This window comes from Symphodus melops, assembly GCF_947650265.1.
Source record: "Symphodus melops genome assembly, chromosome: 23".
In the NCBI taxonomy this organism is placed as follows: Eukaryota; Metazoa; Chordata; class Actinopteri; order Labriformes; family Labridae; genus Symphodus; species Symphodus melops.
In genome coordinates, this window is record NC_136713.1 from 2,575,451 (window position 1) to 2,595,544 (window position 20,094).

A 20,094-nucleotide genomic window follows, 5' to 3' on the forward strand; every position below is an offset into this window, starting at 1 on the left:
TCTTCTTCTTCTTCTTCCATCTTCACAGGGAGAAGTTTGAATGTTTACCATGCTGATATCAAACTCCTCCAGTTGATGGCTCAGTTCCTGCTACTTGAAAGACATAAAGTTACACAAAGCTGAATTGAACCACTGAGAGCATTACTTTACAGAGGGTGGGCAGGAGATGTGTCAGTGGGCGAAGTCACTGTCAGGAAGCAGTATCTGGCTTTAAATCAGATGAAAAGTACCGCCTTTTCTGTAATGATGGTTCAAGAAAGATTCAATCAAACCTTTTTTTTTTTTTTTTAAGAATTAAACTTGTTATAAAGGGTACAGGAGAGAGAGAGAGAGAGAGAGAGAGAGAGAGAGAGAGAGAGAGAGAGAGAGAGAGAGAGAGAGAGAGAGAGAGAGAGAGAGAGAGAGAGAGAGAGAGAGAGAGAGAGAGAGAGAGAGAGAGAGAGAGAGAGAGAGGTGTCCATCAGCCGGGGTTAAAGGTGGAGCTAAACACTGCAGTCTGTTGATTGGTCCCGTAAGACAGCAGCATTAAAAATCCCGGCTGTGTTTAAACAGCTGATTGTTTATTCGTCTGTATTTCTCCTGGCCGCACACAGCCTGCTCTGAAACACAGCTGGATTGTGTTATGTAACAAAGAGCCACATGTCTGCACAGTTTCTCCCTCAGAGCTGTGTTAACTGATATGAAGCGCAAAATACGACGAGGAAGTGACAACTTGAAAGGACATTTTCACCTGCTTTTTGATTGGACGAAGAGCAGCGAGTGGACATATGCAGCGGTGAGTTACTGATTTTGCTTCTGAACAGAAAGTAAATCCATGCTTTCTTGTGTTCTTCATCAATACAGGAGTCATTAATGATGCAGATTACCGGATGTGACATGATGTCGGTTTGGGTTGTCGTTTTAAATCAACGTTCACTTTCACCAAAGCGGTTAGTATCAACACTTGAAGTTGTCAGTGATTAGTAACTTTTTAGTGCATAAGGTAAAGTCACTGTTGGCATGTATGTGTTTGCAGCGTTATAAAACATTGTTGTAAACTCTGTTGTTGCAAACGTTTCTTTCTGAACTCACAAACGTGATATGTGAGACAGCCAAGCTACCGACACGATGCAGCAGCACACCATGATGTTTTCCCAGAGGTCGACCAGCTCATTCATGATGTCACCTGTTGAAGTGCACAAGTGGGATCACAAGGTGTCAGGACTTTATGGCACAATTGAAATGTGTGTTTGTCCACCTCTGTTGTGTACTAAAGCATATAAACAAAAGGAATAGGAAGTGAAATGACAGAGAAACAGCAGGCTTCTGCACCATCACTACTTTTATTGTTGATACTAGTCAATGCTCTTTCTAACATAACATACTGAATGACTCAAGTGTCTTCTTTCACTTTCACTTCACTATGTTTTTGAACGCCGGACTTGAACCCGTAGTGTCATAGTCATTATTTCTTCTTCTACATACGTAAGGCCTCATGTACACTACCTGCTGTAAGTGTCCATTTTACCTGTAAGGAAAGACAATCTACGTCTGCAGGCTGTATACATTCATTTGAATTGAAGTTCATGTAACAGAATGCATTTTATATCCTCTTTAGATGCATCATTGGATCATTCAGTGAGGTGGAAAGCCTGCAGTGGAACGCTGCACGACATGCTGCAGCCAGGTCCACTGCTCCCTCTGTCCCAAAGACAAGTTCAAACCAGCCAGACTTCAGAAGTTCACCTCAAGGAAGCCATTGCATTTGAAGGTAATGCTGTTGGATTTTAGATTAAAGACACACACAGAGAGAAAAAAAGAAAGCGCCTGGACTTTGGAGCGAGCTGAGGAGCATGTTCACATCCTTCGAGCTGTGACGTTTCCTCTCTGCAGCTTTAATGCAGGATGACTTCATGAATGTAATCCAGGCTTCATCACATCTTCTCTGATCTTCAGCTGCTGCTGATCCAACACAGACCATGTGCTTCATGTGTCAGGAAATGAACTCTAGATTCTCCTCAGAGGTTACAGAGTCAGTAACTGATGGTTGTAGACTGAAATCATTGAAGGAACATAAATCAAAGTCATGGCTTCAACAGCTGCAAAATATAGTCTTCCTGACTGAACTTTCTCGAGAAACAAATTCCTCATCCTTTTCTGTATTTATCACTTTCTGCATGTGTTGTGTTCATCTCTTTATTAGAGTCCTATATACACAAGTCTTAGCACAGATTAGGTCGACAGTCAGGACAATCACTGACACACAAAAGATGGTTTGAATGAAATAACATCAGATCACACTTTACAGATCCAGCTTTATCCGACAGCTTCACACAGTAAAACACCTCACTGTTAAATCACACATTAAAAAAAAAACATGTTAAAGCCTCGTGCAGTTTAGAAGAAGAGTATGGAGCGTGACGGTGGAGTTGTTGTGGAGGGTTTTTGGATCCTCTGGGAGTCCTCCTGATCAGGCTTTAAAAAAACTGCTTCAGTCATTTGAAAAACGTTTTCAGATCATACTGTCAAGGTTCAAGGTTCAAGGTTCTTTATTTGTCAATTCCAAAATATGTCAGACATACAGTGAAATCGAAATTACGTTTCCCCCCTCCCCACGGTGCAATGTAGATAAGAAAAAGGTAAATAAAATAAAACAAGGTAAAAAAGAGGTAAAAAAGATAAATAATATTTACATTAATAAACCTAAATGTGCAAAAGTATTAAGTTAAATAAAATGGAGTATAGAACAAGATTATAAGAAAGGTGAAACTTGTGCATGTGTGCAGTGTGCAATAAGTGACCAGGGTTCTGTTTCAGTGTTCAAACAGGAAGAGGTTCCAATGTTCAGTGTTCATGGGGACGGAGGGGAGGGAGGGGAGGGAAGGGAGAAAGGGGAGAGAGGGGAGAGAGTTCAGCTTCCTGACAGCTTGGTGGAAGAAGCTGTTTCTCAGTCTGGTAGAGCCGGCCCGCAGGCTGCGGTACCGTCTCCCCGATGGCAGGAGGCTGAAGAGGCTGTGTGAGGGGTGGGTGGGGTCACTCACAATGCGGGTTGCTTTGCGGGTGAGGCGGGTGCCGTAGAGGTCCAGAAGAGAGGAGAGCGGGACACCGATGATCCATTCAGCCGCCTTCACTGTGCGCTGCAGGGTCTTGTGGTTGGCAGCAGTGCAGCTCCCCAGCCACACAGTGATGCAGCTGGTCAGGATTCTCTCGATGGTGCCTCTGTAGAAGGAGCACATGATGGGTGGGGGTGCTCGTGCTCTCTTCAGCTTACGGAGAAAGTAGAGGCGCTGCTGGGACTTCTTGGCCAGTGATGTGGTGTTGGCTTTCCAGGAGAGATCCTCACTGATGTGGACCCCCAGGAACTTGGTGCTGCTCACTCTCTCCACAGCAGCACCGTCGATGGTCGGGGGGGTTTGGGAGTGGGGGCCCTCCGGAAGTCGACAACAACCTCCTTGGTCTTGTCGGTATTCAGGAAGAGGTTGTTGTCTTTGCACCACGTGGCCAGTTGGCCCACCTCCATCCTGTAGTGCGTCTCATCGTTGTTGGAGATGAAACCGACCACTGTTGTGTCGTCCGCGAACTTCACAATGTGGTTGCTGCTGAAGGATGGAGTGCAGTCGTGGGTCAGCAGCGTGAAGAGCAGGGGGCTGAGCAGACAGCCTCGGGGCCTCCGGTGCTCAGGATGGTGGTTTTAGATGCGTTGCCGCCAACCCGCACAGTCTGAGGCCTCTTGCTGAGGAAGTCCAGCAGCCAGTTGCACAGGGAAGTGCTGAGCCCCAGCTGGTCCAGTTTGCCAAACAGCTGCTGAGGGATGATGGTGTTGAATGCTGAACTGAAGTCTATGAACAGCATTCTGACGTATGAGTTTTTGGAGTCCAGGTGGGTGAGGGCTGGGTGAAGAGCAGAGCAGATTGCATCCTCGGTTGATCTGTTTCCCCGGTATGCAAATTGGTAGGGGTCCAGGGTGGAGGGAAGGGAGGATTTGATGTTGGCCATGACTAATCTTTCAAAGCACTTCATGATGATGGGGGTCAGTGGAACGGGTCTATAGTCATTGAGAGTGGATGGTGATGGCTTCTTTGGAATGGGTATAATGGTGGTCGTTTTGAAGCATGTTGGAACAACAGTCTGCCTCAGAGAAGTGTTGAAAATGTCTGTGAAGACATCTTTGAGCTCCTCTGCACAGTCCTTCAGCACACGGCCAGGGATGTTGCCTGGACCTGCAGCCTTGCGGGTGTTGATGTTGGAGAAGGTTCTCTTCACGCTGGCTGCAGTCAGGCACAGGGTCTGGTCGTGGGGAGGAGGGTGGTCTTCTGTGCGGGCATGATACTGTTTGCTTCAAACCTGGCAAAGAAGCTGTTTAGGTCGTTCAGCAGAGAAGTGTTGTCACAGGTCTGTGGTTTGGGTTTGTAGTCCGTGATGGTCTGGATACCACGCCACAGGCTATGCGTGTCTCTGCTGTCCTTGAAGTGTCTGGTTACTTTAAGTGAGTAGCTATGTTTAGCTTTCCTGATGCCACGGGACAGGTTGGCCCTCGCTGTTCTCAGGCCGACTGCATCCCCAGCTCTGAAGGCGATGTTCCTGGCCCTCAGTAGCCCGCGTACCTCTCCTGTAAGCCATGGCTTCTGGTTAGCCCGGGTGGTGATGGTTCTGGTGGTGGTGACATCATCAATGCATTTGCTGATGTAGGAGGTAACAGTGTCAGAGTACTCCTCAATGTCTGTGTGGTTGTTGTAGGTGGCTGCCTGCTTAAACATCTCCCAGTATGTGGTTTCAAAGCAGTCCTGTAGTGCAACAGAAGCCCCCTCTGGCCACACACATACCTGCTTCAGAACCGGTTTGCTGACTTTAACCCTGGGTCTGTAAGCTGGCATTAGCATTACACTGATGTGGTCAGAGTGGCCAATGTGGGGGAGGGGTGACGCCTTGTAAGCACCTTTAACAGATGTGTAAATCATGTCTAAGGTGTTACCTTCTTTTGTGGGGAAGTTCATGTGTTGATGGAAGTGGGGTAAAACCGTCTTGAGATTTGCATGGTCAAAATCCTCCCGACAACAGGCATCACTGATGTAAACACAGACCCCACCACCTTTCTTCTTTCCTCCTTTAAAAAGGATTCTGTCCGAACGGTAGCATGTGAATTGTTCAAGCTAAGCGGCGGAGTCCGGGACATCATGAAGAAACTCTTAATTTGAAAACAGTAAACATAGTTATTTGAAATATTTCTGTTGAAATGCAAAGTGTGAATAAAATAATAGGTTCAGGCAATAAAAGGGTAATCTTAATTTCATGAATTCATTGTAAAAGATTCTTAAGAACAAACTGTGCTTTAACAAATCAAATTATAGACAATGGAAATTTGTTTACAGTAATAAATGCTAATCAAAATCACAGCAATTAGTTGACAAAGATTTTAAAAATTCTAATTGGTCTCTCAGATGATGAGTTGTTGATTTATAATCTAGCTGTACCTTGTACTTTTTGTGTCCTACTTTATAGTAGATTATTCAAAATTCTGTCCCTGCATGTGTGTGATTGCGTGCGTGTGTGTGGTGCACATATGTTCAATATAGGGTTTCAACCAATTTTTGCCAGACTGACGCTTCAATCTCCATGTGACGTTTTGACTGGTAAAGGCTCAGGGATAAGGCCTATTACATCCACAGGTTGGTATCAGATGATGTCATCTCTTGATGGCCAAAAGAATCGATTGTTGCCTGTGCAGCTCATTGTTTTAACAAGAGCACTGCTCTAACCATCAACATATTGTATGATGCCAGGGTACACATCTCAATCGTAGTTGACTGCACACCACTGACCAATGAACCCCTCATGTAAGTCCAGAATTTTGTGCAGACCTAAATTGTGGGATTTGTCAGGAAGCAATGTGCTGGTTGAGGGGCAAGTGCTTTCCCATGGTTGAAACAGCACTGTTTCTGGACTGAAGCATTTACAGGCATTAGGTACTAAGCAGAAACAGCTCAGGATCCTCCAAGACATTTGACTTGGCTTTTCAGAGATGATCTGAAAAAAATAAAAATCATTCATAGTATGAAATTAATATCAGAAATTATATGTTGGGAGAGAACTGAAAACCATTACCTGATGAATTTTCATATAGCCACAAAATGTCTGCAGCTGAGATGGCACATGCACGTCCATTGCCTCAATGTCCTCTGGCTCAACATAGAATAGCTCTATAGTGGATTTTTGCTGCTGAAGCTCCTTAAACAGCACTCAACATTAGGTACGTCCTTGTTTGTAATGCTTTTTATACTTTACTATTTAAGTGTTTGCTATGTTTGCTATGTTTCCTTTAACTGTTGTTGCACCAAAACACAAAGACAAATTCCTTGTATGTGTAAATTTACTTGCAATAAAAATAAATGGCAATAAAAAAATTCTGATTAAAAAAAAATACACCCACATTTTAATTTTCTAAATAGAACAAAATAAAATATGAGTGTTGAACTCATTGTGTATTTAGACAAGCACTATATCCAATAAATGTATAATTATTATTAACAAACAAAAGTAAATAAGTAATTAAGTAATTAAATTGTCTGAACTAGTCCAGTTCCTTCTCTAAATGTAACCCAGACTTTATATTTACTTTATATTTACATTTGTCATTGTTTCAAACCTCAGCCTTCAGCCTGTCCCTGTATTTGCTTTCATTAGTTGAGATCTAGTTTTTGGCATGAATTATAATAACTGATGATAGTAATCTGTCCTAAATCCATCCACATTTCTATGACAAAGAATTCTTCTTCCCTCCCTTTACTCACCACTCTGAATGGTATATTTCCTTAATAAATGTTGCACATCCTCCTCCCCCCATTACACCTCACAACAATGTAATTATTCACTCTGAAATCTAAGTGATTTTCACGTTTTTTCTTTTTTAAATTCCACATCAGATTGTCTGTGATGTGGTGAACCGAAAGTTTGAACTAAAATTATTCTTTGCAAACAGCTGATTTAATTTCATCTGAAAAAGGCCTTGAAGTGTATATTCCATATTTCCTATCGCTTTTATTTTGAAACGTCATATCAGATTGTCTTGTTATTTCCTGTTTTCAAGCGAGCGCCCATCGCTAGGATGTAGCGTCTATTTCCGGCTCTTTCACAGATAGCCCGTATGTGTGTAGTTTCCGGGGTTGTGTTAGTGTGCGCGTGTGTCTTTAAGGTTGTAGGTAATCACAGTAACGTTGAGTTGAGTTTTCCTCCCGTCAGTCTTGGATGTTTTGGGTCAGATGTCCGGGTTTCAGGATCTTAAAGAGCTCTTCAGACGGCGGCTGCTCGCTGCGGTTTTCAGAGATACATCAGGACAAACAACAACAACATGTGGATACGAAGAGGAGCTCCACCGACAAAGAAAACTGCTGGGTGTGATTTTAACACCTGAAATCAAGCTGCACAGAGCAGGTAGGTTTTCTTTGCACTGCTGGAAACGTGTTTCAGAGAGCAGAGCCTTTAAGCCCTGTATCCACACAGCAGTCTGGTCCGGCTCAGTACAGTTCGGTTCGATTAAACCTGGTCTCGTATGTGTTTCCACAGCCACCCGTGCCCTGTTTTGTAGGCGACGTGTAAGCCGGATGCCAATAGCTGTAATAGCATCACATGATAGCAGCTAACCGCTAACTAATATATTCCACAAAGGAGAAAAACAAACAAACAAAACCAACAATGAAAGACATTCAGCAATGAATCTCCTCTGTCACTGACACGTGACTCTTTATTACTCAGTTAAGCTTTGTTTCAAAGAGGGCTGTGCGCAGCAGAGAAATACAGACTTAAACAAAGTCATTAACAATTCCGTGTCTCGTTTCTTTCCTCAAATCTTTTATCGGGGAAATGTAGAACCTGGGTCTTTGCAGACTCACAGTGACCTAGCTGTCTTTCGTCTTTCTCGCTGTCTCCACCCTTTTGACTTTTTAAATGAACCGATCTCTGTCCTCCAGCAGAGTGAATGGACACAACATTTTCACCTCAGTCCTGTTTGGTTTGGCTAGCAAGGCATGTATGAAGAGGCGTGCCACTGACAAGTACGGGTCCTTCAATGGGCCAAGTTTGAAATGTGCCTTTCTTACAGTCTATGGTTTCTGGTTTAAATGTGCAGTGAATTTTTTATTCAAGTGTGCTATAATTAATCTTGCGTCAATTTTTTTATAACGTGTTAATTTGTGGTGTAATTGATACATCTAATTAACTCGTCAAAGTGATAGCTCTATAAATTACATTTAAATATTATGCATTTCGTTTTACTTTAAAATCATAAACATTTCATTTTTACAAGAGTTTTAATGTTACAACTCCGTATATTTATGTCCACAACTCTTAAATTGATGGAGCTCATGTCCTAAATCATCAAAATATTATAAAATATGTTTTGTTCAAGAGAGGGGGACAGTGCAAGAGAGTTAAAAAAAATACAGTATTAGGTACAAATGAGGTCTGCCAACAATGTGAACACCAGGGTACAACAGTGTGCCTTTTAATATTCATTTTATTAGATTCAGTGTGAAAGGAACTGTGTTACATTGATGAACCTCATGAAATGAAAAATACAGTACAGGGTACAAATACAATGTGTTAATTGATGTGTGTGTTGTAGTATACACTACATTACAGCAACAGGATTGTGTTGTTTGGCAACACGGTGCACAAACACATGAAGCTCCAGAGCCTTGGTCCTTCTGGACTCTTTGCTCAGGACACCAAGATCACGGAGTCTCCTATCAGTAGTGGTGGACCACAGGAAGGTTTTCATCTGTTTCTGAGTGGAGAAACTGCGTTGACAGGAAGGGTCTAAAGAGCTCAAAGAAAACTTCTCTGTATGGTTCAACAAACCAGCTCAAGTGCACTGCATGGCTTTAACTTCCCCACTCTGTATTTTTCTGTTCAAAACTCTGTTGAACTGATGGAGCTCATGCTTTGAATCATCAATGCTTGCATTATACAAACAGTCAAACGAAGAGACAAAGCCATCACTCTGGGGGTTGAGAGGCTGTATGTTTGTCATGAGTTCACATTTGGTATTGGAGAAATGTCTGTTCAACTCACTTAGCATGTTATCAATTACAGGATAGAAAAATGATGTGTGAAACACATCTTTCTCACGTTCTGCCTCCCTCTGACCAACAGTGCTTAGTGTGCATTAGCCACTGAGTCTAGGGCTTGGCATTGTCTGACGTTTTGACACTGATGGAGCAGAATCACACTGCTCACAAATATCCAATACTTCATCCCACAACTTATCAAAGACTTGCCTGTGGTCTTTCAATGTCTGGACTAAGACATTCACTAAGTCAACAGCTCTTGCCAGATCAACACTTTCTGACTGTAACATGTCAGACTGTAGCTTTGTCTCCCCAAACAACTTACGCATGGTCACTAGGTGCACAACAAATTCAAAGTCAATTGGAAGTAGAAGATCACGGGCCTCAACAGTTTTTTTTCACCATGATGTTCTTGAACAATCTGTTGCAGTAGTCGTTTCAGGACAGGTGCAGTGTTCATAATATTGCATAGGGCTGGAAATCGGCATGCCCAACGTGTGTCGCTTAAATGTTGCAGCTCTCTTGTTCTGCCATGTATGTTTTGTGTAGCTGTAAGTTATAGCACTTTCACAATTGTTTTAATGTATGCCTGATTTTCTTGTGCTTGTTTAGCATGTTCTTTGTCAAGGAGATCTGCTAATGTTGCATCAGTTTTAACTGCTCTTTGATTATCCCTCCATGGTATCATTGCACACTTGTGTCGTTCAGACTTTGCATAAACTGAAAACCCTGCATCTCTCGTAGTTGCTGTTTTTTTCCAGTTTCGAAACCCAGGTGGTGAAACAAAAACAGTGTCTGGGGCATTTGGTGTACTGAAATGTCTACATGCAAAGCAACATGTAGAGTCCATTACAGCAGAATACTCGAGCCATGGATGAAGATCATACTAGTTTGGCCTGAAGCTCCGTCTTCTGTCCCCAATCAAAGTGGTGGGGAATATATTTAAGTTGGGCTGCGCTGGTACATCGTTCTTAGACTTGCTGATATATGTAGTAAGATGCACAGTAAACATAGAGCACAACTTAAACACTTGTTTACTTTTGTATACATCTGCATAGAGTTCAAAGAGTAGGCCAAGTATGTGCTTAGAAAAGTAAGGAGAGGTTGCGTGGGTATCGTTTGACTTGTTTTCCCTATCTGATGCTGGGGGTGGGGGGGTCTGATGGTTATGATGGGGGAAAAAATGGGAACATTAGCAGCAGGAACATGGTGTTCAATGCGAATGAGGTTGATTATGAGTTAATGCAATTCCTCACAAGTTACTTTTTATTTTGGTTAATAAAAATTACAAACGTATTTTACATATTACAGTATTTTTTGTCACCTCAGTGGCTTCATTTTTCCAGTTAATTGCGATAGACATAGTGGTTTATCTTATTTTCCTTTTTAGATTGTATAAAATGAATGGATTTAAATGTCCAAATCACATCAACAGACTGCTTTAATCCCTTTGAGTTGAGCACACAAATTGGTGAATAAATTACTCATATAGCCTGTGAATTTGCACAGCGACATTGCCATTATAGAATTACTTTTTCTTAAGTGAAAACAAACATGAGAAAGATGCACACTGCAAGTCTATGTTTCTCTTCAGTTGATTTTTGTTGTGACTGCTGTGCCCGATGCTCTGTGCATGTTTTTAAGTGTTCTGTGATGTATTGTCTTCGCCTGCATTGCCAGAACAGCACTCTCTCTCTCAGTGTGTTGGGATCTTAATGTTTACAGTCTTTGGCCGAGACCTCAGGGTTTACAAGTTAACCACTGGTTATGGTTCTGTCTGGGTAAGCCAGTCATAGGCAAAGTATGGCACCAAGTACAGCAAGAAACAGGTGAGGCAAGATATTAAAGGGGGGAAACAGAAAAAGGTACTTTTTTGACTCTTACTGTGTGAAATAGGAGGAATGTGAGGACGAGAGATGCTTAATTGAGTGACTCTCACTCAGAAATAGTGTCGTGGTGTCATGCGTGAGACTTGGCAGCTCTGGTTATAGAGTTGCTGCGTCAGACTCGCTGGAAGTTCAGTGTGCTTTGGAAAGGTCCACGCAGATCGCCATTTGTATCACAATGGGAGCTAAAGTTTGTACCAGCGTTTAAGATGCACCACCCCACCTATTGTACTGGATGTGTTGTGCGTTCTGTCTGGAAACTCAAGTCTGACGTCACTTTCCTATGCCCCTACATTTGTTTTTTGAGTTTATTTGAATAATGAGAAAGACCTTTTCCTTTAATTTGAATTATGTCCTACAATTCATCCCTGAAGAGACTTTTCTAAACAATGATGAATTTGTTCAAATTGGTGAATAAATTACTAACATACTTATATATGCTAATGTTTTTTTACTTTGTCCTGCAGATGTCCAGCAGCTGTTGGTGTGTAAAGAAGAGCTTCCACCTGAGCAGGAGTGGAGCCACATTCTGGACCAGGAGGACACTAAGCCCCAACACATTAAAGAAGAACATGAGGAAGTGTGGATCAGTCAGCTTCAAGGAATGGAGGAGGCTGACACCACTCCTGTCTCTGTGAAGAGTGAAGAAGATGAAGAGAAACCTCGGTCCTCACAGCTTCATCAGAGACAAACTGAACAGATGGAAACAGGAGCTGATGGAGAGGACTGTGGAGGAGCAGAACCTGAGAGGGACTCAGATCCAGAGAGACGTTTACAACCAGAGACTGAGGTCAAGTCTGAAGACTCTGATGAACCAGAGACTGAGGTCAAGACTGAAGACTCCGATGAACCAGATACTGAAGTCGAGACTGAAGACTCTGATGAACCAGAGACTGAGGTCAAGACTGAAGACTCTGATGAACCAGAGACTGAGGTCAAGACTGAAGACTCTGATGAACCTGAAACTGAGGTTGAGACTGATCAGAGTGATGATTGGCAAGAGACAAGAGACGATCTGTCAGAATTAAAGTTGAAAAATAAGACACTAGAGACTGGAAAGAGACAACATAGGTGCTCTGAGTGTGGTAAAAGGTTTAACAGAAAACAGACTCTGACCGCACACATGTTAGTTCACAGTGGAGAGAAACTCTTCAGCTGCTCGGAGTGTGATAGAAGTTTTACATATAGATGCAGTCTGGCTGCACACTTGTTAGTTCATAGTGGAGAGAAACCCTTCAGCTGCTCTGAGTGTGGCAAAAGTTTTGTTCATAGAAGCGGTCTGGCCGCACACATGTTAGTTCATAGTGGAGAGAAACCCTTCAGCTGCTCTGAGTGTGGTAAAGGATTTATTCAAAGAGGACATCTGACCCGACACATGTTAATTCACAGTGGAGAGAAACCCTTCAGCTGCTCCGAGTGTGGTAAAAGTTTTGTTCATAGAAGCAGTCTGGCCGCACACATGTTAGTTCATAGTGGAGAGAAACCCTTCAGCTGCTCTGAGTGTGGCAAAGGATTTATTCAAAGAGGACATCTGACCCGACACATGTTAGTTCACAGTGGAGAGAAACCCTTCAGCTGTTCCGAGTGTGGTAAAAGATTTACCTGGATAGGCAGTCTGGCCACACACATGTTAGTTCACAGTGGTGAGAAACCCTTCAGCTGTTCCGAGTGTGGTAAAAGTTTTAAACAAAGTCAACATCTGGCCTCACACATGTTCATTCATAGTGGAGAGAAACCCTTTAGCTGCTCTGAGTGTGGTAAAAGATTTAAACGAAGACAACATCTGGCCTCACACATGTTCATTCATAGTGGAGAGAAACCCTTCAGCTGCTCTGAGTGTGGAAACAGATTTAGACAGAAGGGGATTCTGAAGAAACACAGTGAAGTTCACAAACAGGAGGAAGCTAAAAAAGTCTAATTTTATCCTTCACATGTATCCCAGCTCACCAGGCTGCGAGGTATGTTTTCCACCTTTACCATCAGCATTTGAAACAAACTACTCAACGATTGATCGCTTTAGCTCTGTACCCCTTGAATACAGGTCGCAGGTCTGGATACTCTGTAGTTAACCAGAGAGAGGAAAAAGAGAGAGAGAGAGATCTCCACTGTGACGTCTCTTTGAATGCCCTCTTAACTTTGCAGTGGCATTAACCCAGATACCAAATTAACCCTTTCAGAGAACAAGAGAAGTTTAAGAACCGTTGCCTTTTGAAGACAATAAGAATACCTTCTCACAAGCTCAGCAAATGACTCTTGGTTTCTGGTGTGAACCTGAAACTTTTCTGCCAGTTTTCCCTGAGGGGTTCTGTTTCTTTCTGACGTAAAGAAATCCAAATCTCCAACATGAGAATAAAGGGGAGGTCTGAGCAGACTCTGCCAGTAACTGTCCTTGAAACAGCTGGTGCTAAACCATCTTGTCCGGTTGTCTGTTTGTTGGAGTTGTTCTTGGTTTTCAGTTTTCAAGTTTTGACATTTTGTCTTAAACGTGTGAATTCTTTCATTTGTTGTGTTTGACCTACGGATTCTTCTTATGTAAACCGTAATCTTGTGTCTACTTTATTCTGTCTGTTACAGATCAGAAAGTGTTATGCAATCGTTGAATTCGTTTTATTATTTTTGAGTTTATTTCTTCTATGACCCTTCAATCCATGTATCATTTAACTCATATATCATATAATCCTAAGTGCTTTTACATGTTCCATTCATCATGCATGCATGCATTCGTTAGGTGCCTTTGCACCTGCGAGAAAAGCAAAACCACAAACCAACTTGCTCGTGTGAATGTAAGACGCCTCAGTTTGAACTTTGATACAGGTGATGTGACCTCAATTGCTTTTGAGAGTTCAGATGCTGTATGACACCTCAGTGCCCTCGAAGGCACCTCTTTGTTTAAATCACTCACACAGAGGAGTTCACACACTAAACTGTGTGTTAAACTTTGAAATCTTATTTTTTACTTTTCTTTTTCATTTAACTTTATTGATTTTGAGTTTTAAGAAAAAGAACAGTGTCGGATGTTTAACCTTTTAAATAAATCTTTTGAAATCCTTTTTTGACTGAGTCAGCCATTTCTGCACGTCAAGGACATTTTGGCGTTGTGGTAAGCTCCATTCCCAAAGGCTTACAGGTCAGCAGGACTGACACGTTTCCCCCTCCCCTGCTGAAGCCGGGGGAATATCATATTCTACTTGCATCCATCTCAACCTGAGCCGGAAATAGACGCTACATCCTAGCGGTGGATGCTTGCTTGAAATCAGGAAATCACGAGACAAACTGATATGACGTTTCAAAATAAAAGAGATCTGAAATATGGAACATAGACAACTCACACAGCACATTGTGGGGAGCAAAGAAAAGCGACGCAAACAGGGAAATAATAGAAGAACTTTTGAAAGAGTCTATTGAAAGTCACTTGGTGTGTATAAATGATGGTAGAGGAACATAATTATTATGCATACAGGAAACAGTTCAGCACGTAATAGGATAACATCAGACAGGTTTGTGTGATGGTGGACAGGAGCAAGGGACGAGAGAACATGTTCTTTACCCTGTCAGAGATTTCAATCCCAAAGAGAAAAGCTAAATGAAGAGCTGAGAAAAGGTGGGGTTGAAATAATGACTCGTGTTAAATGAGGATGGAAAGCCATGTTTACATTTCTAGAAGAAACTGGATGAGTTCAGACAATTTAATTCATTTACTTTTGTTAAGAATTTAAATTTATTTTATACAGTGCTTTTCTAAATACACAAAGACTTTGACACTCATTTTATGTTCTATTTAGAAAATCAAAATGTGTGTGTATTGTTTTTCATCAGACTCATTTTTTTTTTTTTTTTTTTTGCCAAGTACAATACACAGGAATTTGTCTTGGTGTTTTGGTGCAAAAACAGTTAAAGGAAACAAAGCAAACATTTAAATGATAAAGTACAAGAAGCATTACAAACATTCAAACATTGTAAAGTATAAACAACACAAAGTAAAAAAAAATGTACTGAAATCAAATCAATCTTTATTTATAAAGCGCTTTTCATACTTTAAAAGTAGCACAAAGTGCTTTACATGTTAAAATCACATTAAAATCACATTAAAATCATTCCCACCCTCCCCCCACCCCCCACGCATACAAACAGTATCACACTCATACTCACAAGCCACCCCACTCTCCAACACACACACGCAGACCTACACACAAACACACACATGCACACACACCAGCATCAATAATATGGACAGAAGGCTGAGTACGGATGAACCAGGTAAGTAAACGCCAAAGAGGAGCCGTCTGCATCGAGAGCAGCAGATCGGCCGCGGCCATCAGGGGCACCATCACAGGGTGCCCAGAGGAGGCGGGGCAGAGACCCCTGACTTCCACCCAGGCACCGCAGGACGGCACCCAGGCAGCCACAGCCCTCCACTGCTCCCGACACAGAGGGCTCCCTCGGAGGAAACACTGGCAAGAAACGTAAAATACATAAAACTTTAAAATGAGGCCAAACAATAAGCTGAATAAAGCTAAAACCAATAAAATAATGGTAAGATATAAGTAAACATAAAATGCTAAAATCATAACAGATAAAATGAATAAATATTATTTAAAAGCTAGACTAAAAAGGTGGGTCTTGAGCCTGCTCTTAAAAATATGAGCGTTCTCTGCGGCCCTGAGGTCCTCCGGCAGGCTGTTCCAGAGGCGAGGGCCGTAAAAACTGAAAAAACTGAAATGTTCTGCTTTATTTAAAATATTGATTCAAACATTCATTTTTCAGTATTAACAACCATATTTTAGTCAAAGAAACAACTTTGTACTCACTGAGTTTCCTTAATTACATTTTAATCGGCATAAAATCCTGTTCTGTTAAGTATATCTAATATCAATCTAAAATATAATCTGTGAAGTAACAACAATAGATGTTTATGTTTTTAACCAATCAAATGCAACCCAGTGAAAGTAATACCCTATAAGTCACCATACTGAGATAAAAAAGGACATGTCTCAACAGAAGTTCATTAACCTCAAAGCAGAGAAGAACATAATATGTCCTTATTCAAGACACATTCATATCATCTTACAAATATTTAAACAGGGTATGACGGGTAAGTAAACCTCCCTGCTTAATTTTCAAACAGATAATTTCGAGACATATTTCAAGGTTCAAGGTTCTTTATTTGTCAATTCCAAAATATGTCAGACATACAGTGAAATCGAAATTACGTTTCCCCCCTCCCCACGGTGCAATGTAGATAAAAAAAAGGTAAATAAAATAAAACAAGGTAAAAAAGATAAATAATATTTACATTAATAAACCTAAATGTGCAAAAGTACTAAGTTAAATAGAATGGAGTATAAAACAAGATTATAAGAAAAGTGAAACTTGTGCATGCGTGCAATGTGCAATAAGTGACCAGGGTTCTGTTTCAATGTTCAAACAGGAGGAGGTTCCAGTGTTCAGTGTTCATGGGGGCAGAGGGGAGGGAAGAGAGTTCAGCTTCCTGACAGCTTGGTGGAAGAAGCTGTTTCTCAGTCTGGTAGAGCCGGCCCGCAGGCTGCGGTACCGTCTCCCCGATGGCAGGAGGCTGAAGAGGCTGTGTGAGGGGTGGGTGGGGTCACTCACAATGCGGGTTGCTTTGCGGGTGAGGCGGGTGCCGTAGAGGTCCAGAAGAGAGGGGAGCGGGACACCGATGATCCGCTCAGCCGCCTTCACTGTGCGCTGCAGGGTCTTGTGGTTTGCAGCAGTGCAGCTCCCCAGCCACACAGTGATGCAGCTGGTCAGGATGCTCTCCATGGTGCCTCTGTAGAAGGAGCACATGATGGGTCAGGATGCTCTCCATGGTGCCTCTGTAGAAGGAGCACATGATGGGTCAGGGTGCTCGTGCTCTCTTCAGCTTACGGAGGAAGTAGAGGCGCTGCTGGGACTTCTTGGCCAGTGATGTGGTGTTTGCTGTCCAGGAGAGATCCTCACTGATGTGGGCCCCCAGGAACTTGGTGCAGCTCACTCTCTCCACAGCAGCACCGTCGATGGTCAGGGGGGGTTTGGGAATGGGGGCCCTCCGGAAGTCGACAACAACCTCCTTGGTCTTGTCGGTATTCAGGAAGAGGTTGTTGTCTTTGCACCATGTGGCCAGTTGGCCCACCTCCATCCTGTAGTGCGTCTCATCGTTGTTGGAGATGAGACCTACCACTGTTGTGTCGTCCGCGAACTTCACAATGTGGTTGCTGCTGAAGGATGGAGTGCAGTCGTGGGTCAGCAGCGTGAAGAGCAGGGGGCTGAGCACACAGCCTTGGGGGGCCCCGGTGCTCAGGATGGTGGTTTTTGATGCGTTGCCACCAACCCGCACAGTCTGAGGCCTCTTGCTGAGGAAGTCCAGCAGCCAGTTGCACAGGGAAGTGCTGAGCCCCAGCTGGTCCAGTTTGCCAATCAGCTGCTGAGGGATGATGGTGTTGAATGCTGAACTGAAGTCTATGAACAGCATTCTGACATATGAGTTTTTGGAGTCCAGGTGGGTGAGGGCTGGGTGGAGAGCAGAGCAGATTGCATCCTCGGTTGATCTGTTGCCCCGGTATGCAAACTGGTAGGGGTCCAGGGTGGATTTGATGTTGGCCATGACTAATCTTTCAAAGCACTTCATGATGATGGGGGTCAGTGCAACGGGTCTATAGTCATTGAGAGTGGATGGTGATGGCTTCTTTGGAATGGGTATAATGGTGGTTGTTTTGAAGCATGCTGGAACAACAGTCTGCCTCAGAGAAGTGTTGAAAATGTCTGTGAAGACATCTTTGAGCTCCTCTGCACAGTCCTTCAGCACACAGCCAGGGATGTTGTCTGGACCTGCAGCCTTGCGGGTGTTGATGTTGGAGAAGGTTCTCTTCATGCTGGCTGCAGTCAGGCACAAGGTCTGGTCGTGGGGAGGAGGGGTGGTCTTCTGTGCGGGCATGCTGTTGTTTGCTTCAAACCTGGCAAAGAAGCTGTTTAGGTCGTTCAGCAGAGAGGTGTTGTTGTCACAGGTCTGTGGTTTGGGTTTGTAGTCCGTGATGGTCTGGATACCACGCCACAGGCTCTGCGCAGCTCTGTTGTCCTTGAAGTGTCTGGTTACTTTAAGTGAGTAGCTGTGTTTAGCTTTCCTGATGCCACGGGACAGGTTGGCCCTCGCTGTTCTCAGGCCGACTGCATCTCCAGCTCTGAAGGTGATGTTCCTGGCCCTCAGTAGCCCGCGTACCTCTCCTGTCAGCCATGGCTTCTGGTTAGCCCGGGTGGTGATGGTTCTGGTGGTGGTGACATCATCAATGCATTTTCTGATGTAGGAGGTAACAGTGTCAGAGTACTCCTCAATGTCTGTGTGGTTGTTGTAGGTGGCTGCCTGCTTAAACATCTCCCAGTCTGTGGTTTCAAAGCAGTCCTGAAGTGCAGCAGAAGCCCCCTCTGGCCACACACAGACCTGCTTCAGAACCGGTTTGCTGACTTTAACCCTGGGTCTGTAAGCTGGCATTAGCATTACACTGATGTGGTCAGAGTGGCCAATCTGGGGGCGGGGTGACGCCTTGTATTCACCTTTAACAGATGTGTAAATCATGTCTAAGGTGTTACCTTCTTTTGTGGGGAAGTTCATGTGTTGATGGAAGTGGGGTAAAACCGTCTTGAGATTTGCATGGTCAAAATCCTCCTGACAACAGGCATCACTGATGTAAACACAGACCCCACCACCTTTCTTCTTTCCTCCTTTAAAAAGGATTCTGTCCGAACGGTAGCATGTGAATTGTTCAAGCTAAGCGGCGGAGTCCGGGACATCATGAAGAAACTCTTAATTTGAAAACAGTAAACATAGTTATTTGAAATATTTCTGTTGAAATGCAAAGTGTGAATAAAATAATAGGTTCAGGCAATAAAAGGGTAATCAAAATCACAGCAATTAATTGACAAAGATTTTAAAAATTCTAATCGGTCTCTCAGATGATGAGTTGTTGATTTGTAATCTAGCTGTACCTTGTACTCTTTGTGTCCTACTTTATAGTAGATTATTCAAAATTCTGTCCCTGCATGTGTGTGATTGCGTGCGTGTGTGTGGTGCACATATGTTCAATATAGGGTTTCAACCAATTTTTGCCAGACTGACGCTTCAATCTCCATGTGACGTTTTGACTGGCAAAGGCTCAGGGATAAGGCCTATTACATCCACAGGTTGGTATCAGATGATGTCATCTCTTGATGGCCAAAAGAATCGATTGTTACCTCTGCAGCTCATTGTTTTAACAAGAGCACTGCTCTAACCATCAACATCTTGTATGATGCCAGGGTACACATCTCAATCGTAGTTGACTGCACACCACTGACCAATGAACCCCTCATGTAAGTCCAGAATTTTGTGCAGACCTAAATTGTGGGATTTGTCAGGAAGCAATGTGCTGGTTGAGGGGCAAGTGCTTTCCCATGGTTGAAACAGCACTGTTTCTGGACTGAAGCATTTACAGGCATTAGGTACTAAGCAGAAACAGCTCAGGATCCTCCAAGACATTTGGCTTGGCTTTTCAGAGATGATCTGAAAAAAATAAAAATCATTTATAGTATGAAATTAATATCAGAAATTATATGTTGGGAGAGAACTGAAAACCATTACCTGATGAATTTTCATATAGCCACAAAATGTCTGCAGCTGAGATGGCACATGCACGTCCATTGCCTCAATGTCCTCTGGCTCAACATAGAATAGCTCTATAGTGGATTTTTGCTGCTGAAGCTCCTTAAACAGCACTCAACATTAGGTACGTCCTTGTTTGTAATGCTTTTTATACTTTACTATTTAAGTGTTTGCTATGTTTGCTTTGTTTCCTTTAACTGTTGTTGCACCAAAACACAAAGACAAATTCCTTGTATGTGTAAATGTACTTGCAATAAAAATAAATGGCAATAAAAAAATTATATTCTGATTAAAAAAAAATACACCCACATTTTAATTTTCTAAATAGAACAAAATAAAATATGAGTGTTGAACTCATTGTGTATTTAGACAAGCACTATATCCAATAAATGTATAATTATTATTAACAAACAAAAGTAAATAAGTAATTAAGTAATTAAATTGTCTGAACTAGTCCAGTTCCTTCTCTAAATGTAACCCAGACTTTATATTTACTTTATATTTACATTTGTCATTATTTCAAACCTCAGCCTTCAGC

At 42.6% G+C, this 20,094-nt stretch overlaps 2 protein-coding genes across 2 annotated transcripts in view; both read left to right on the forward strand.

The window, feature by feature from the left end:
- The window catches only part of LOC306818935 (protein NLRC3-like), a 112,037-nt gene that overhangs the window by 29,276 nt on the left and 62,667 nt on the right, over positions 1-20,094 (forward strand). The window lies entirely within an intron of this gene.
- On the forward strand, positions 7,068-13,977 carry LOC306818949 (uncharacterized protein). The gene is made up of 2 exons (XM_079336701.1): positions 7,068-7,407; positions 11,395-13,977. Exons 1-2 carry the CDS (start codon positions 7,236-7,238, stop codon positions 12,843-12,845), a joined length of 1,623 nt encoding a protein of 540 aa, XP_079192827.1. The 5' UTR covers positions 7,068-7,235; the 3' UTR covers positions 12,846-13,977.